General features: G+C 37.3%; 2 protein-coding genes and 1 long non-coding RNA gene across 3 annotated transcripts; all 3 read right to left on the bottom strand.

The window, feature by feature from the left end:
* Nucleotides 1–541: 541 nt before the first annotated feature.
* LOC102076072 (macrophage mannose receptor 1-like) lies at nucleotides 542–1,934 on the bottom strand. The gene is made up of 2 exons (XM_013277298.3): nucleotides 1,656–1,934; nucleotides 542–1,183 (listed from the first exon to the last, which is right to left on the bottom strand). Exons 1-2 carry the CDS (start codon nucleotides 1,882–1,884, stop codon nucleotides 840–842), a joined length of 573 nt encoding a protein of 190 aa, XP_013132752.2. The 5' UTR covers nucleotides 1,885–1,934; the 3' UTR covers nucleotides 542–839.
* A 330-nt stretch (nucleotides 1,935–2,264) lies between these two features.
* Nucleotides 2,265–3,416, bottom strand: LOC100704283 (uncharacterized). Its single transcript, XR_002059351.2, has 3 exons — nucleotides 3,363–3,416; nucleotides 2,947–2,987; nucleotides 2,265–2,527 (listed from the first exon to the last, which is right to left on the bottom strand). It is a non-coding gene; the product is annotated as an uncharacterized LOC100704283 (long non-coding RNA).
* A 12,814-nt stretch (nucleotides 3,417–16,230) lies between these two features.
* Nucleotides 16,231–17,881, bottom strand: LOC109198661 (collagen alpha-2(VIII) chain-like). The gene is made up of 2 exons (XM_019354044.2): nucleotides 17,629–17,881; nucleotides 16,231–16,856 (listed from the first exon to the last, which is right to left on the bottom strand). Exons 1-2 carry the CDS (start codon nucleotides 17,873–17,875, stop codon nucleotides 16,579–16,581), a joined length of 525 nt encoding a protein of 174 aa, XP_019209589.2. The 5' UTR covers nucleotides 17,876–17,881; the 3' UTR covers nucleotides 16,231–16,578.
* Nucleotides 17,882–18,389: the final 508 nt, after the last annotated feature.

Here is an 18,389-nt window from a genome sequence, read left to right as displayed (position 1 = left end):
CTCTGACTAAGAGGTAGAGCGGGTCTATTAATTAGAAGGTTAGTAGATCGGTCAAATCTGTGTGTCAAAGTATCTTTGGGCAAGATGCTGACCCCTGAGTTGCCCCCAGTGCTCCCCCTGGAAGCTGAATGTCAGGTTAAAAGAGCTTAGGCAAAGAAAAAAAAAACCCTTTTGACAATGAATGAATGAGGCTTGTAATAAGAAAGTGCTTTTTGTCAGTAAGTCGCACGTGTAAGGATTTTAAAGGATTTTCTGTAGAAATAAATGTACCAAGAACTAATGTTGATTGTTACACTTGCAACTGAGTATTTATTTATCTTGACACACACAGATCACTAGTTTACAGCACATCACTTTAAATAGTCAAGGAAAAAATATTTACATTGTTTTGGTGAAAGTTTACAATATAAATGCTCTGGTTTTATATTAGTTTTTAATATTTACTAACCATTAAAGATTAGAAAAATTATTACTGAGACCATTTTATAGGTGCACAAAGACAAAAAGATTACAACGATCAAAAAGAAACAAACAAATATAAAAACCAAAACTTTGTTTATGACATCCAACAACAAAAGTGTAATAATCAAAAATGCATCAGTAATGACGAAAGTAAGTATTTATGGCATCACTGAATCAGATGGTCAAGAGGAAAATGAGAAAACTATATTTACTTCAGTGAAGATCAGATTTTATCAATATTCTGCAGGTTAAAACTATAGATTTTGTTTTTCTTTTAGTTTAAATTTTCCCATCACCAAAACCTCACACAGCAGAAAACTACAGAATCAAAGAAATTCACTCCAGAATGAAGCCTGTAATGCAGTCTAAATGAAGTCTTATTTTAAACAAAAAAAATTATATGTCTCATTTTTTCTCTGACTGAACCACTCATGCTGTCCTCCACTCTGCATGCCCACAGCCACGTCACACTCTTCAGTCGTACCATTTTTGCTCCACTTCTCATAGCAGACCAGCTGGTCATTGACCCAGAACCACAGATCCAGAGTGCTGGAGTAGCGCAGGCCGAGCCAGACAAAAGGACTCGAGGCATTCTTGGCTCTCTCCTCCACCCATCTCTGTTGGTAAGGGTTAGTGATGGAGACCAGGTCTCTGTGACGCCTTCTGCAGTAATCCAAGGCCTCCTCCCAGGTCTTGTTTTCTTTGATCAGGATCAATTTATCTGCCATAAAGAAAAAAAACAACACATTCAGTTGAATCTATGTGAGTTCTAATCATGACAAACTCTCTATGCTGTTGATTTTGTTCAGATAAACCAAAAACTACAAAAAGCTTGTGTGTTACTCTGCCCTCAGTAGAAAACATTAATAAACTTTGTGCAGACAGGTCAACAACATCCTCAAATGTTTGTGTTTTTAAACTATTAGGAATTCAAAACAACTTCTCTCCATATTTACAGACAACAGATACTTTAAAACGTTGGTTGAACCTACCAATAGCTCGAAATGTTCCCACAGATATTTAAAGTCATCTGACTGTCAACTAAGTGTATTCATGTTTATGAGATTAATTCAGCATACATGCATATGTAGGTGGAGGAAAAATATACAACATGTTCAGCCGGAGCTTGTCAGTGATTCCAGTGATCCTCCTTTTAGAGAAAACTAGTCAGACACATGTGGATAAAAACTCACCATCATAACAGAAGAAGGGTTTTTCTTTGTCACATTCATCAGAGCTCCATTTTCCTGATCTGTTTAACAGAGTCATAGCACATGTCTTGTTGCTTTGTTCATCATTGAATAACTCCATATCCCAGTATCTGAAAGAGAAATCACTCCCATCTGACCACCTCCAGCTGTCTCTGAACAGACCGATCCATGCGCTAAACTGAGAGCTCTTAGACTTGATCAGGTCCTTCATTTCTCCTCCATCTACCTGATCGAGTCCACTGGCCAAGTCAGTGTAATAGGATCTGCAGTAGGTCTGAGCCTCTGTCCAGTTTAGTTTTGGTTCTTGCTGAATCAAATACAATGTTATATTGTTTTTCTTCTTTTCTGTAAAACAAACAGAAAAACACACAAAGACATCCCTCAATTATTTGTCTTTTTTCTCAATTTGCAATTATGTGATTCCATTATATTTTTATATCCTTATTTTATAATATTATTTAATATTATTCAGATCTTCTCACCATCATAGCAAATGAACCACATATAAGTCTCACAAGAAACATTTGCTAGCTTGTCTCTTTTCCTCCCACAGTTCCCAGGATATTCCCAGGATGCTCTTCCATTCAGATTCCAGCTGCTGTCATTTTGAATGTATTCCACTCCTGGCAGAGACCAATGCCACGCCTTGTTTCCATCTGTGTTGTTGTTCAGTCCAATCCAGGCTTCTCCTTGATTCTGTGTGGAGTTACGGAGTCTGCTCATGTCTGTCATGTCAAACACTTTGGCCAGGTCTGTATAATTCTCTCTGCAGTATCTCTGTGCTTCATACCAGCTCTTGTTTTCTGCAATAAAGTGGTACTCATACAGGCGGCATGTAAAGAAGCAACACTGACCTGAAATACAGAAATATGATAAAAACTTGATTAAAGAAATTAAACATTACGGGTTAAAACTGTCACATAAATGGCAGGCTTGAGTAGACTGAGTGACTCCAAATGTTGATCTGTTTGCAATGATTTCATTAGCAGAATGATCATAAGTGTTTAACTAGTATACATACTCTAGATCTGGATACATAGGAAATCTTATGCAGAGCTGAGAGTTACAGCCAAATAAATACAAATACACCCATATATATATATATGATATAAAATAAAGTGCCTGCAGAGGTATCGGGAGATTATTTAATTTGCTTTTTTATTCTTTAAAGAAAAAAAGTAAAAAGAACAAACAAGAAAACTTGTGAGGTCTTAATCTACATCAATATTAATTTGAATTAAAAACAGTATATCTGGTGAAACAATCCACTTACCCATCAGAATAAGCAGATACAGACTCCACTGCATCTTTGATCTGACAGATGAAAGTGAGATTTTATTGCTCAAGGAAACAAAGATTTGAACAGAACTTCTTCGATGCAAACTTTATGTCAGGAAAGAAAAGAGGGATTAAACAGCAAGTTAGATAAAGAAAAATAGTGTGAACATTATGAACCAGAACAGACATTAATTCATTTTTAATAATTCACCAGTTCATGAACAAGCTGATAAAATCATTAATGTTACTCATCTTGGAAGCTCTCTTTATTTTAAGCTCACAAGTCTTTTCAGTAAAAGTTGTGCAAGATAAATGTTTATTTTTTGTAACACATGACAAAATATTTTAAATATTCTCTACACATCACCTCTGTACCACATACAAAAAATATATTACAAGTTTTAAACTTACATGTGAGAATTTCTTCTCTATTCGATGTGTTCATGAAGATAGCTCTCAGGTAGATATTGATATACAGTAAAGAGAGCTCTTCTTTTCCAGGTTAGGATTTGAATATCAAAATACAAGAGAGTGACTATTTCCCCTGAATGAATGATCCACTGATGAGAGCGATTTTTATATTCCAGTTATAAAAGGTGTCATTTACATTTTGAGTAAACAGGAAAAAGGGCAGAAAGCACTGCACTACTAACTGGCCACCAAGCAGGAACATATAAACATGTCTTCCTTATTTGTGTTAATAACTTCATCCATTATCTTAAACTGGCTGTGAGGCACAGTTAGAACTTGATCTGCTCTAGGAAGTACAGGGTATCACTGCTTCAGCTGCAGCTACTCAGACATCATAGCAGGTGACTGCAACCGACAAATAAAGGCATTTATCCAATCCAATCTACTCATTTTTTCTTTCTAGGTACAATAATTTTGTATTTACAGCTACTTATGTTTTCAGTTTATTCAATTTAAGTTATTACCCCCATAGATATGAGCCCAATAAGATATAAAGCAGGTGTATGTAACAATGACTCAAACTTTACAGTTGCTCAGGTACTTGGTACAGGTAATCATCTAATGAAGTGTATAACATAAAAACATAAAGTGCTTATAATATAAAATGTTAAAATCCATCCTCTTAACCACTTATCCAGCTATTCCAGCTGTCTGTGTGAGAGGCTGGTTATGTCTACATTATCATTCATGTCCAACATTTCAGTTCTCAAGAGTGATGACTTGTTTTTATTATTATTTTGATATGTTTAATTAAAAAAGCATTGTTTGGGTGATGAAATCCTTCAGCTTGTAAAAATTTTAAAAACAAATCACAAAATTTGTTGAGCCACTATTAAGCAGATTGACTCATAGACGCGAATAAAGTCTATGAGTCAAGTTTTCAGGCACACTAGACTGAGTATCTAATTCTACTTTTGCTTTTGCTTATAAGCAAATTGGAAGCAAATATCATGCTCAGTGAAATGATGACTCTGTTTGTGTGGCACGCAGACTTTAACACATGACCGTCATGGAGGCTGAGATCTCTCGGCTCGACTCCGGCCAGAAGTGAAGTGAAACATTCAGTCTTATATTTGATCTAAAGAGACTAAACCAGTCTGTTCTTTGTGTGCTGTTGCTGGTAGGAACTTTATTCTTAATTTTAAAAAAAAGAATCAAAATATAAGTTTTATTAATATGTTAACAGAGAAATGTAGTGTGAGGAGTGAAAATGTCTGTTCTAATGTCTACAGTTTGTGTGTGCAGACGTGATCCATCATTGACTTTTTATATTCATGCCTGGGACTGAGAAGATAAGAACTGTGTCACCAGCCTGTCATTATACTTTTGAAGAAGAAAAATAGTGTTAAATGTTGTTACGGTTAAACAAGGAATTTTGATTCATATGTGATTTTTGCTGATAGTTAATTTTGCTTAATACTGAACCAAACATAATCAGTTAAATTCAAGTATGTTTAACTTTTAACCACAATATGGAATAAGGAGATATAAAATATGATAATGATTCTAAAGACAGACCTCACTCAGCCTAACTGAGAGGCTGGGTAGAGAAAAGGTATGATGGCTGTGTGTCCTCATTTACTCTCACACACAGAGCACACAGATCTCTGAACGTTTGACTTTTAGGGTGTAAGATTCAGTATAATCAAGTGTTTTACTTGCATCTATATTCAAGAGTGAGTGTAAACACACAGCATTGTTTTATTTTATATGCTGGAATATGCAGAAAATAGGTTTAAATGTTACACAAATTTCTTCAAGTCAAAGAGAGCTGCATATAATTAAATTTTTGATTAATGCAGTGTGCATAAAATTAAAAGATTAAAACTGGTAAAACAATTTTTAACACAAATCTTTTCCATTTGATGCAATTTTATATGATGGATTACGCAGAAAAAATAGAATTGGGCTGAAAGGTCTATTGCTTTATAACATATTCAGGTTGCGTATCATGTTTTTAAAAAGTAACAAAGTGATAAGTAACTAATTACTTTTCAAAATAAGTAATCAGTAATGTAACAGGATTACTTATTGAGAAGTAATTAGTCATAAGTAACTAATGGGGCGATTATGGCTCAAGAGTTTTTGTTGGCAGTTCATCTTGTAATCGGAAGGTTGGAAGGTTGCCGGTTCGAGCCCCGACTCGAACAGTCTCAGTCGTTGTGTCCTTGGGCAAGACACTTCACCCGTTACCTATTGGTGGTGGTCAGAGGGCCCGGTGGCGCCAGTGTTCGGCAGCCTCACCTCTGTCAGTGCGCCCCAGGGCAGCTGTGGCTACAATGTAGCTTGCCATCACCAGTGTGTGAATGGGTGAATGACTGAATGTAGTGTAAAGCGCTTTGGGGTCCTTAGGGACTAAGTAAAGTACTATACAAATACAGAAAATTTGCTATTTAATTACTTTTTTCAAGTAACTTGAACAACACTGCATCAGAGTGAGATTTTTTACAGTATATGTCATTTTTGGAGATCCAGTTTTGGTCCACTGATGGGGGATGTTGTTTTGTAATGCCAGGTATGTGTCTCCAGTTATCCTCTGCAGCTGAGACAAACAAATGAAGTTACTGGAGAGTGATCTGGAACAGTATGCCACAGTATGAAATGGGACTGGATTATAACAGCTGTGTGAAGGAATGCAGAGAGATCAGCAGACATCTGAAAGACACTAAAACAAAAGTGAGCAGCTGCTCAGTGGATTTCATGCAGAAATGTCCCAATTTTTCAAAAGTAGTTTGCAAAATTTGCACATCAACAAAGACTGTCGAGCAGATAGTCCTGTTCATACATACTTGCAGAAACTTCTTGTACTTTTTGTAGGAGGCTACTGATCACAACCACAAACACTTCCTCTTACAATCATCAGCTCTTTTTGTGGACTTCCTGACCAACAGACCGTAGTCTGTGAGGATCCACAACGTCTCCTCATCTTCCACAGTCCACAGCACTGGCTCTCCTCAGGGCTGTGTGCTAAGTCCCCTCCTGTTCACGCTGCTTACATATGACTGCTCACCCAACCATCCAGGCTGTCATACTGTGAAGTTTGCGGACGACATAGCTGTGGTTGATTGCATCACAAACAACAATGAGACCGGCTACAGGAAGGAGGTGGAACACTTGGAGGACTGGTGCAGGAAAAACAATCTCTGCTTAAATGAGAAGCAGACAAAGGAGATTATTGTGGACTTCAGGAGGGGAAGATACACACAACTTGTCTGATTATGTCTCATCCTTCCTGTTTTAATTTGATAGTCCTTGTCCTACCTGAGTGTATCTAGTTTTGCTTCCCCTTGTCTCTTTGTGTCTGATTAGTCCCAGCTGTGTTTCCACCTGTTCCCCATCCTCTCGTTATCTTGCCTGTGTGTTTTAGGCCTCAGTCTTCCCCTGTTTGTTGTCGTCTCATACTATCAAACCCTCAGGATGCTGTGTGCTGTTGCCGTGCTCCCCTTTTCCTAGTCTATTTCTGTAACCTATTATGGTAATACCCCTAGCACTGGCCCTTTGAAAAGTATTGTTAGGGTTCAATGTTGAGAGAGGAATCCATAAATAACCACAGATCCAGGCGTGTGCAATTAGACAGTATTTTAATAAACACATGTGTGAGTTCAACAACCCAATCAGTGTTGAACTGTCTTTATCATACTCAGACAACTGTTTTATGGGGTTAAGAATTGTACAGCCCCCTTTTCTGTTACTAGGCAGATTTACGTCACACCAAAACCACAATGACTTTTAACATAGAACATCATCTTCGTGTCGACGGCTGATGCTTCCTGTTAGCCCGCCTTCGCTGTCGCTTATCTCCCTGGAACATCAGGTGCACTTCCTGTAGAAAATGTCACTCATACAGGCACAACTTTGCAGTCTAAAACTCATTTAGTAGGTAAGAGTTTATATCTGTGTGTGTGTGCACGTGCAGGGGCGCGTGCATGCTGTGTACTGCGTACGTGTCTGGATGTGTATGTCTCGCCCTTAAATGCTCTCACATCAGCCCGTTACACTTCTGACCTTTCACCAGAACAGAGGCTCATCCCTCCCTATAATAACCTTACTGGAACTATATATTTAATCTACTGAATAAACACCCTACTCTTTGGGTTGCGCTCGCTCTGCTTTCGGTTTCACTTCTGCAAAAGCACGCCGTTTCCTGTCAGCCTGCAACTCAGTTTTCTCACCCACTGAAGACTTCAGTATAAGAATATAAAAACATTCAAAAACCTTTAAATTATAGATTCAACTGATTATAACTGAACCTGTAATAAAGACTAATATAATACCAATATATTTGAACATCTGAATGCATCTGAATGCAACATCACATGAAATGGTAATGATGATTATAAAATAGCAGCAAATAATAGCAGTAAAATATTTCTCCCCTTCACACTCCCACTCTCGACCTCTGGCACACCAGAGGTCGCCATACATTATGTTGGGTCACTCCTTGGCCCATTCAACTGCTTCCCTGTCCACCCCTGACGTCATGGACATTAGGATCACTGTTCTTAGCTCTGACCCTCTCTTGGCATCCTATGACTTAACAAATCAGACAACCTCATGTCATCTAGGTGGTCTTAGTTGTAAAATGCCCGCTCCCACTTGAGAACACTTCATGCTTAAGTGGTCTCTGCTCCTCTTCTGGGTCCCACTCTAGTGGAAATCTTCTCCTGTAAAGGATAGAAAACACTTTCTCCCTAGTACGGCTTCCCTGCCTTATGTCCCTCAGTTGTCTTCTTTATTCAAACCTAATGTTACCCAAAACATGAACCTAATTACGTATTTGGTTTTTGACTTTTATTTTTATATCTCATTCAACATTACTCAGCATTTGTAAAACTCTTACAAGCACTGCCTTTAAGAGAATCGAAGGAAGCACGTCTCTGCATGTGCTTCCTCTTTGCTCCTTATCTGATCATCAACATCCTGTGCACAAAACTGTCACTGCTGCAAGGGCCTACCTCTCCTCTAAAGTCACCTCTCACAAGAAAAATCCTAAACACTTATTCTACTAAAGGATCAAAGAAAAAACAACCACTTTAATCACTCAGTGTAAGCACATAGTTAATTGCTCCTAGATAAACTTCATCATAGCTAAAAGCTGAACTCTAACTGTATTTTGAACTCCCATTTCCTGGGTGATAACCTGTTTGAATATATCATTTTATTTCATTTTGCTGCTTTTAATGTAATGACTCCTTCTAACTTAAACTTTATCAGACTCAACCAACATATATAAGCTTTCTCCCTTTGCTTCTGTTTTGCTTCAACAAGTATTTGTTATTCTGTAACTGCTTTTTATATAAGAGGACTAAGTTAGAGCTGCATGTGTTATCTCAATATTTTATATGTCACTCAGTTTAGTTACAAGCAAAACTCCTATTCAGTTCCTCTTTCTGTCACTTGTTACCGGGCCAACTCAAATTCAGTTAAAAGCTAAAGGAATTTCAGGCCCTAGGCCTCACCTATGTTTAAACCATATGTGTTTGTAAGCGTGAATGCTGTTTATCCTTCTGTTGCTCCAAGTCCCCTACAATATATCGACTGAGACATAACGCTCATCGAAGCTTATGACCTTTAAATGGACCGAACCTCAACTCTGTTAATGAGCACGATTGCAATGTGTAAGAAAAAATCATTTCTACATATATAATCTCCAATATTATTCATTTGAGTCCATAACACTTTTAACATCCTCATAAAAAGCTCTCCTCTACCCTAGAAATAAATCTATTTACTATCTGTTTCTAAAGCCTACATTATAACAACATTCTAGCATTATGTCACTGTGACATCTTATCCTAAAAATCAAAAAGAAATCCCACATTTTCTACTCATCAAATGTTCACTATTTTCCCCAAAGCATATCCTTTATTCCCACGGTTCCCCTTTAAGTTTTATATACCACTTCTTATTAACACCAGCAATTTATCTTCTAAACCTAATTCAGTTCATTTTAATCCTCTCTTTAAAGAATTTAAAGGATTTTACCATCTCTAAATTATCAAAAAACCCAATCGTTATAAAATCATACTAAAACCCATTCCAAATTAAACAAATTAAATCTTAAATCCCTCTCTTTTTTGACACATCTCATGTGGCAAAAAACTCAAAATGCTCCACCCAAGCTTAACAAATCAAAAGGAAAAAAGGTTAGTCATTTCATTTCTCAGAACAGCTCAGCAATTCTCCTCTCCGGTGTTTTGCTCCAGCCCTGAAAACCTGTGTTTAAGGAACAAAATCAATTTAATCATCATGTCAAATCTTCTCCAACTCGTTGCTCCATGCAAAGTCTGGATCCTTGGAACTTCCTGGAAACAAAACCTTTACTCAACTCTCCCCCTATATGATCCAATCTGTGTCATAACACAAAATAAACTTAAACAGAACAGTTATTAATCATGTGTTACCTCAGTTAATGGTAACTTGAGTTACATCAATGTTTCCCTTTTAGCATTTTATAATGTATTAATATGGTCTAACCCAAATCAATAAAACAGAAATTCACTCAAAGGAACATCAGCATCCCCAGATTTAAGTCTCCCACTTGTCCTGCTTATGGCAAAAGCAAAACAAAGCATCCCCTTTCTTTTCCTCACATGATAAATCTGTCCACATTTATTCATTCCCACCTTAGTCCAGTCACTCACATTCACTCACACTCATCCACACATGATATTTTTGCTGATCTGCAGCCTTCCACGCACGTCATCAGATGCTCCACATCAGCAAAATGAGCTCAGTCATTTGTTCTATTTCGTTTTCCTTTTTAGGAAAATAGTTCTCTATACTTTTGACTGGATTGAATCGATACGATCCATTTTTAGACAGAGACTTGCCGCCACTCAGTCCCTGATTGTAATCAATTATAATTCTGTAATGCCCACCTGATTTTCGTACTTGGTAATTTTGTCAATGCCGTCGGTTCATTCTCTTCCAGGCCTGCTTAGAACAAAAATGAAAAAAGAGAGCTGATTATTAGCTCATCAAAGTACCAAACAAAATCACCTGACAGGTTTTTTTCCTGAGTGCACTTACTACTACAAAAAATTTTTGGGGCCCCTCTCAGACATATCCATGTCTTAATCAAACACCCTCTCTGGAAATAAAACAACAGCCTCAAAAATCTGAAACAATCTTAAATTTCACCCATTCAACACACCGAAAACCTCGCCAAAAGCTACACCGTTTCGTACACAACAATAACCCCGGTTAAGCACTTTACCATACTCAGATTCAGCCTAACACCTTACAACAATGTGTCAACACTAATTTATAAACCTCCTAATCAAATTTGCACCTCTGAACAATCTACCCCTCCTTTAAGGCCTCAATCACACACACACAGCAAGCTCCTCTGTCCACATTCACACAAGTTCTCAAACTTTTTCCATCCTCAGCCATATCTCAACAATTTAACTTGGCAAAAGAAATACATGTTTAAACTTTATCACATTATTGAATTATTTTCATTTTCTTTCTATACTAATCACTTACTTTGATAAATCAGTGCAAGAGCACTCCTAAGTAATTACTCCTCTTTTGTTTTTGTTTTTTTCCATAACTCACTCCCTTGTCATACAGCTTCGTTTGAGTTATTCCACAACAACTCTATTTTATCCAAGTGTGTTTTAAGTGTATTTTCTTCAACATTCACACCATTTTAACCCTCATGAAATTACCAGGCTGATTTAATTACATATGTTTGTGTTCTATCTATGCATTACTCTTCATGAGCTTATCTCTGTAAGGTTAGTGCATTTCCTGTTTTTATGTGTGATTTTTATAAATGTTTCTTTATGATCTTTGTGATCTTGTAAATGTTTCTTTTGCAGTGTTTCAGACTCCTTTTGACAGGGTGTATTTTCTCTCTCTGGTTCATCACTGGTCATTGTTAATGACATTTCCCCTCCGCCTGTGCCCAGTGGCCTTACCTGTTAAATCCCGTCTCCTCCAGTGACTCCAAGGTCACTCCGGGACTTAGGTTCAAGCAATCGTGACTGCGCCTTGCCTTAGGTTGTCCCAGGGTTTCGAGGTGGGATCTTACCCGTCATGGGCTGTCCAGCCTTCCATGCCCGCCTACTACAGGGGCCAACTGGGCAAGGGTGTTATCAGGCCTAGGGGACACACTGGTTCTGGAAATTAAAGGAGTGTAAACTGCTTTCTTTATTAAACTTTCCAACAATAATTTCACATGTAACAGTTTGTGTACGTGCGTTTTCAATTCATTAATGTAATTGTTAGTTCATGTATTTATTTCTCTCGGTCTGTCTCTTTTCTAAAACCTGTAATTAATATAATTTTATTACTTTCTTACTTTTTCTTAAAACATGCATTCGCTTCATCTTCTTAGAATTCAACTCGGTCTATTTCTCTGGGTGCTCCCCTGACATCATCAGTCACACACACACCTTCCTCTCACACACCCTTTTAAATAGAGCTCTTCCAAACATCAGGACAACTAACACTTCTCCACGCACAGGACCATTCTTTAGGTCAGTTTTATAGCATCAGTCACCCAATAATCTCTTAACTGGGTTTCCCAAGTATATATACTTATGTATTTTCAATCGGAAAAAATAAACTCAACCTGTCATAACATCTCTCATGGATTTCTTGAATTAAAAGCACTTTCAAACTTTAAAACATCCTACTTTTCCTCACAAAAGAAATATATTTCCCACTCCTTTATTTCATACACACGTTTAAAAGTTCTAACCTCTTTAGTCATTCAGTAATCGTCTCACACACTGCCTTTTCTTTCAAACTCCCCCTTTTCACTTACTCAGACAAATCACACAGTCACTCAAAACAAATACTGACAGCATTCACACAGTTAAAATCACACAAAATACGCTTTCATACGAGTATTTTGGACATGGCTTCCATGATCAGAAAGAGCAAGTCAAAAGAAAAAAGAAAAAGAAAACTGAAACCTCTCATCGTCTCGCAGCTTCTCCACACACACATAACTGAAAAATAAAACACACCAACATTTATGGCTCACGAAATATACATCTATCAAAATTCAGTCATTTACTATACATCCACACTAATATATTCAAACTGTATTTACACTCTCATAATAAACAAAACCAACCTCTTATATACAGGCATTTAGCAAAAAGCTCTCAGTCCTCTCGAAATTGAAACCACCCTCTCTGCGCGTCACTGCTGCTCATTTGCATTTACACACACCATCAGTGCACATCCGGCTGTGCATCGCTGACACAGAGACTGATCTTACTCATAGATCTCATATTTTATATTACAGACGTCTTATTAATTACAACTGCACAGATTTTTTAGGCCTCTTAAATCCTATAAATTTCGACAAATTTACCCATAACGGTCCGACCGATAAAGTCCCTGACTTTTTTGCGACCAATTTTAGCCAGTATTCCGTCCCTGACGGTGGCCCGATTGCTAATACCCTAACCAAATTTATCGTAGCCAAAAAAGCGCAAATAGGGGATTCGATCGATCCCTAGCAATTTCGGAGTTTCCCAACCTCTCCCCCGTTGTCGACGGTACTATCCCTACTGTCCTAGTAGGTCTAAGGTCAGCGTCCTGCCTTAGCGCAAGCGTTACCAAGGAGAAAATGCGCTTCTTAAGGGTCCCAGACTCCTCGTCCTCAAGTAATTTTAGAATAATTTGAAACAACAATCTACACCCAAAACAGGATTAAGATTAAGGACAACCCTCAACAGTTTTGGAGATTCCCGAGTCCTCCTCGAATGTTGCCCGAAACTATCCCTAGTCATCGCTAGGTGAAGGATAGATTTCTCTATCCAGCAGGGAGCGTCACCTCCGAGAAAGTTCTTAAAGGTTGCATAACCAATGGGACTTGAACCCACAAAATGACCAAATTCCCTATCATTCTAAAAGTTCACTTAGCAATCCAACTGCTTTAATTCTCTTTTCATTCCTTTATTCTCATTACTCAGTACTGTCACTTATACTTCATTATCATTACTTCAACCGGTAAACTTCATGAAAACTTCACCAAAATTAAAAAACAGACATTCACCAGTAATTACAGTGACCAGGCTTTTAATTTGACATGCCCAATGTGACACCTTTTGGAAATATATTTCAACAGGCAGTGTCTTACCTTTAAATGCCCCGGGGAATGCCTGCTCACTTTCACCACTGATTACCGTCTGCCCGTCCAATTACCACGGACCCCGGATCTCACCAAAACCCCAACATTCCCTCTCTCTCACCGGAACGAGCCCCCAAATGTTAGGGTTCAATGTTGAGAGAGGAATCCATAAATAACCACAGATCCAGGCGTGTGCAATTAGACAGCATTTTAATAAACACATGTGTGAGTTCAACAACCCAATCAGTGTTGAACTGTCTTTATCATACTCAGACAACTGTTTTATGGGGTTAAGAATTGTACAGCCCCCTTTTCTGTTACTAGGCAGATTTACGTCACACCAAAACCACAATGACTTTTAACATAGAACATCATCTTCGTGTCGACGGCTGATGCTTCCTGTTAGCCCGCCTTCGCTGTCGCTTATCTCCCTGGAACATCAGGTGCACTTCCTGTAGAAAATGTCACTCATACAGGCACAACTTTGCAGTCTAAAACTCATTTAGTAGGTAAGAGTTTATATCTGTGTGTGTGTGCACGTGCAGGGGCGCGTGCATGCTGTGTACTGCGTACGTGTCTGGATGTGTATGTCTCGCCCTTAAATGCTCTCACATCAGCCCGTTACACTTCTGACCTTTCACCAGAACAGAGGCTCATCCCTCCCTATAATAACCTTACTGGAACTATATATTTAATCTACTGAATAAACACCCTACTCTTTGGGTTGCGCTCGCTCTGCTTTCGGTTTCACTTCTGCAAAAGCACGCCGTTTCCTGTCAGCCTGCAACTCAGTTTTCTCACCCACTGAAGACTTCAGTATAAGAATATAAAAACATTCAAAAACCTTTAAATTATAGATTCAACTGATTATAACTGAACCTGTAATAAAGACTAATATAATACCAATATATTTGAACATCTGAATGCATCTGAATGCAACATCACATGAAATGGTAATGATGATTATAAAATAGCAGCAAATAATAGCAGTAAAATATTTCTCCCCTTCACAGTATTTAACAAAAATCTGTGAAAATAACATTTTTTATGTAATTGTGCGATAGCCAGTGATAGGAAATAGCTAATAGTTCATTATGGAAATGGCAACATTTCTAGCTACTGGTGCTTAGTGTGACAATATGTATTAAATCAGGCATGTCGAACATAAGGCTTGGGGACCAGAATTGGACCACAAAACTGCAATCTGGATTGCTGGCCTGATTTAGAGGGCATCAATTTTGGGACTTTTAACTGTATTTTGTTGACATTTTAAAGCTTTTTGTTGAGATCTCTTTATCGTATTGAAAATCACAAAAATCAAACTTGATCTAAGAAAATAAAGACCACAAAGTGCATTAAAAAAGGTGAGTCCAAAAAATATTTTAAATGCATGAATTATTTGCACAAATTTTACACAACCGGTGTGTAAAAGGCTTTTCTTTTGCTGTGTTCTCGCTGCGCCATTTGTTAGGAATTCTGCCAAAAATGGTGGAATAATGAAGGCAGAAAAGTAATATCATATTTTAATCCATAATACGCCATGCACAATTCCAGATGCCCTACCATCTGGAAAGCATCTGCTTGCGATAGTGTGGTGGGTCAGAAATTTGATTTGTTTCTGGGCTGTGCATTTCTGTTTGTTATATTTTGTGGTATGTCTTCATTTTTTGTTTTGTTTGTTGTTTTGAATATTTTGCTTTATGAAATATTCAGCCACAACAAAAAAAAAATACTTAACAGTTTAGTCAATTAAATCTCACTTGTTTCACCTTTGCTTCACAGCCCCAAAATTTCTTTTTCAATTTGCTGTCTTTCAGCCTGGTTACTGTCTCCTTTAGGCGGATTTCAGTTTCCTTCAGTCTTGTTTCCATAGATTTCACTTTTTCTGTCATGGCCCTAAAATATTTCAGAAGGTTACACATGGCAGGATGATATGAGTTTCTTTCAGTAGCATTATCACCACTGTGGGCCATAAAATGTTAAAATTCATTTTATAAGCTGTTTCAGCACCACTGACTATCCAGACCTCTGATTAATATGATCAAACTGGGTGTTTGATGCTGTTTAAAGACTTCCTGTGTTGCTGTTTATTTGAATGGCAGAAATACCCTGCAGAGCACAAAAGCTATGACAAGACTTCGAGTGGTTTTTAGGAACTTTTGATGACTATAATAAATTAGTTTATTATGTCAATGGCAAGGTAAAGCTGCTTTTTGAAATGCTTTTTTTAGCGAAGTGTATCTCTTGCAAATAAGTTGTTCTTGTGGCTGCTTGGGTCTTAGGGAACTAAATCTCCTTTTCATTTTATGCCCTGACCCCTAGACGGGTCATAACATGAATATATAGATCCTCTATTTTTCTTGCATTTCTGTTCTATGTTCACTAATTCATTCAGTGCTTATAAGTCAAAGTTATATAATGTTGACAGGCTCAAAACAGAGGGACCTCCACATAGGTGCCAATACATTTGTTTGTTGATGAACGCAGCTTAAATGCCCCAGTTTGTTTATCCTCCTCACTCCTAAAAATGCTTATAAGTTACTCCTATTTATTTGCACCCCAACAATTATTTAGTATACATCATCAACACATAATTGTGATGTAGGAATGGAGGTGGTCCCTGTATGCTTCAAAAGTCATACATTATGGTACGTAAATTATTTACTTCAATTTTATTCATTGATCTCACGTTTTCATATTATCGATCAAGCAGGAAAAAAAGCAAAACAACGTTGTTTATAAAGCAATAAACTTTAATACAGAACTCATTCAAAGCGTCTTACTAAAGATGCATTTTAAAAAGCTATTAAAATGCAGTTAATAACAGGCAATGTAATGAAACTCAAATTAATAAAAGATAACATAAAGATACATCTTAAAATTATTTCAAATTCAAGAGTGATAATAAAATTAAATGCTACAACTTGCCAAAAACAAAACAAATGATTTCATTTTAAGCACATCTGAATGTTACAGAAATTGGTTTGATTTGTGTCAAGCATCGTATTAAAAGGAGCTCTGGCCTGTCATCCTAAACAGACATACATTTACTTTTTCTTACATTTGCGTGACCAAAAAACCACTAAAAGTTGTGTGGTCGGCTCCCCAAACATATGTGTTTGCAGCCATGCTCACATACACTTGGTCTCCTTGCTGCAGCTGCAGGAACACAGCGTTTCCTCCGTTATCAGCTCCATCTCCTTCTGTCTTATGATCAGCTGTTATGACCGTCATCTCATTATTCTTGAAAATACGCAGATAATGTGAATAGCTTCTTCCACCGTGATAGAAGATGCTAAAGTAATAAACACCTGCAACAGGTGCTGTAAAGACACCTGAAGAATAAAAGAGTGTTGGTCACATCAAAAAGAAAAGGAAAAAGTAAGTTAATGGAAATTCAGATTTGATCATTACTTCTCATCATTTAACTACATGTAAATGTCAGATTTGTAAATTGCTGTTGAAATTAAATTTTACAACAACAATAAATAAAATTTTCCAAAACTGAATTGAAAACATGTTTTATATCTTCATATTTTGTCAACATGTCTCAGCAGATAAATGTGACATTTAGCTTTTAATTTGCAAAATTACTCTGGTATTATTAATGAGCTTTTTGACAACATGGACATTATCTGGTCTTCAAAATGTCATAATTGTTTTAAGCTTTTTCATCTTAGTATACAGCACTTTAATCAGACAAACAGTGAAGTTAATTTTGCATTCTTATATGAAAATTTAAGGTGGTCCTACCAAATTTCCAGGTTGTTAAAGAGGCATAAACTCTGTTTTTTACTCAGTACACGATTTCCCGATACACAGTGTTTATTCATTTCAATAAATCGTTCCAGCTTTTTCCATTTTTTGTAAAAATAGAAACAAGGCGTGGCTCAAGACTTTTTTTTTTTTTACAGCACTGAATTTCAGGGAGTAGTTGCTCTATTGTCAGGTTTGAAAACATAAAATAAGAGCATCAACACCTTCCATCTTCCTTCCTATACTAATATTTTTGAAGATTGATAACTTTGAGTCAAATTAATTATGAGTATTCAGCCACAATGAAAAAAACGCTTAACAGTTTAATCAACGAAATCTGACTTGTTTTACCTTTGCTTTGCAGCTCCAAAATTTGGTTTTCGCTGTCTTTCAGCCTGGTTACTGTCTCCTTTAGGCGGATTTCAGTTTCCTTCAGTCTTGTTTCCATAGATTTCACTTTTTCTGTCATGGCCCCAAAATCTTTCAGGAGGTTACACATGTCAGGATGGTATGGATTCATTTCAGTGGTATTAATAACACTGTGGGCCAAAGTCAAGCCACAAAACAAGAAAATAGACCGTAAAATGTTAAAATTCATTTTCTAAGTTTTTTCCAGCACAACTGTTTGTTGTTTTGTTCTTGGTTTAAAGGGGACATGAAATGCTACACGTGTACAGGCTAATTTACATCATTGAGCCCTGCTCTCAAAAACTGGCATAGGTGTAACTCTGTCTGCGAAGCTGGATTTAAGAAATAACTGTTATAGGTCCCGTGTCTTATTAAACACCATTAATTCTGTTATCAACCCTTCACCCACCCCACACTTACCAGTCTCTCCAGCTACCTGTGAAAACTTTTTACAGAGTTACCCGGCTCAAAGGATGTGACAAGTGGGAGACCACACACAGTCTGTAAGATATTTTAATTAAATAAAGAAACTGTAAATGATGCAACAGCCATAACTGAACATAACCAAAGGAGCATAATGAGCCCCAGATGAAGAGAGAGAGAGAGGGGGGCAGAGGTTCAGTCAAGGTAGCTTTATAACTGGGACTGGCCTTCTCAGGTGTGCTGTATCTATAATTGGGTCAGCTCCACCTACCACATACCTG

This window comes from Oreochromis niloticus, linkage group LG3 (genome assembly GCF_001858045.2).
Source record: "Oreochromis niloticus isolate F11D_XX linkage group LG3, O_niloticus_UMD_NMBU, whole genome shotgun sequence".
NCBI lineage: Eukaryota > Metazoa > Chordata > Actinopteri > Cichliformes > Cichlidae > Oreochromis > Oreochromis niloticus.
This window is presented reverse-complemented; position numbering and strand designations above follow the sequence as displayed.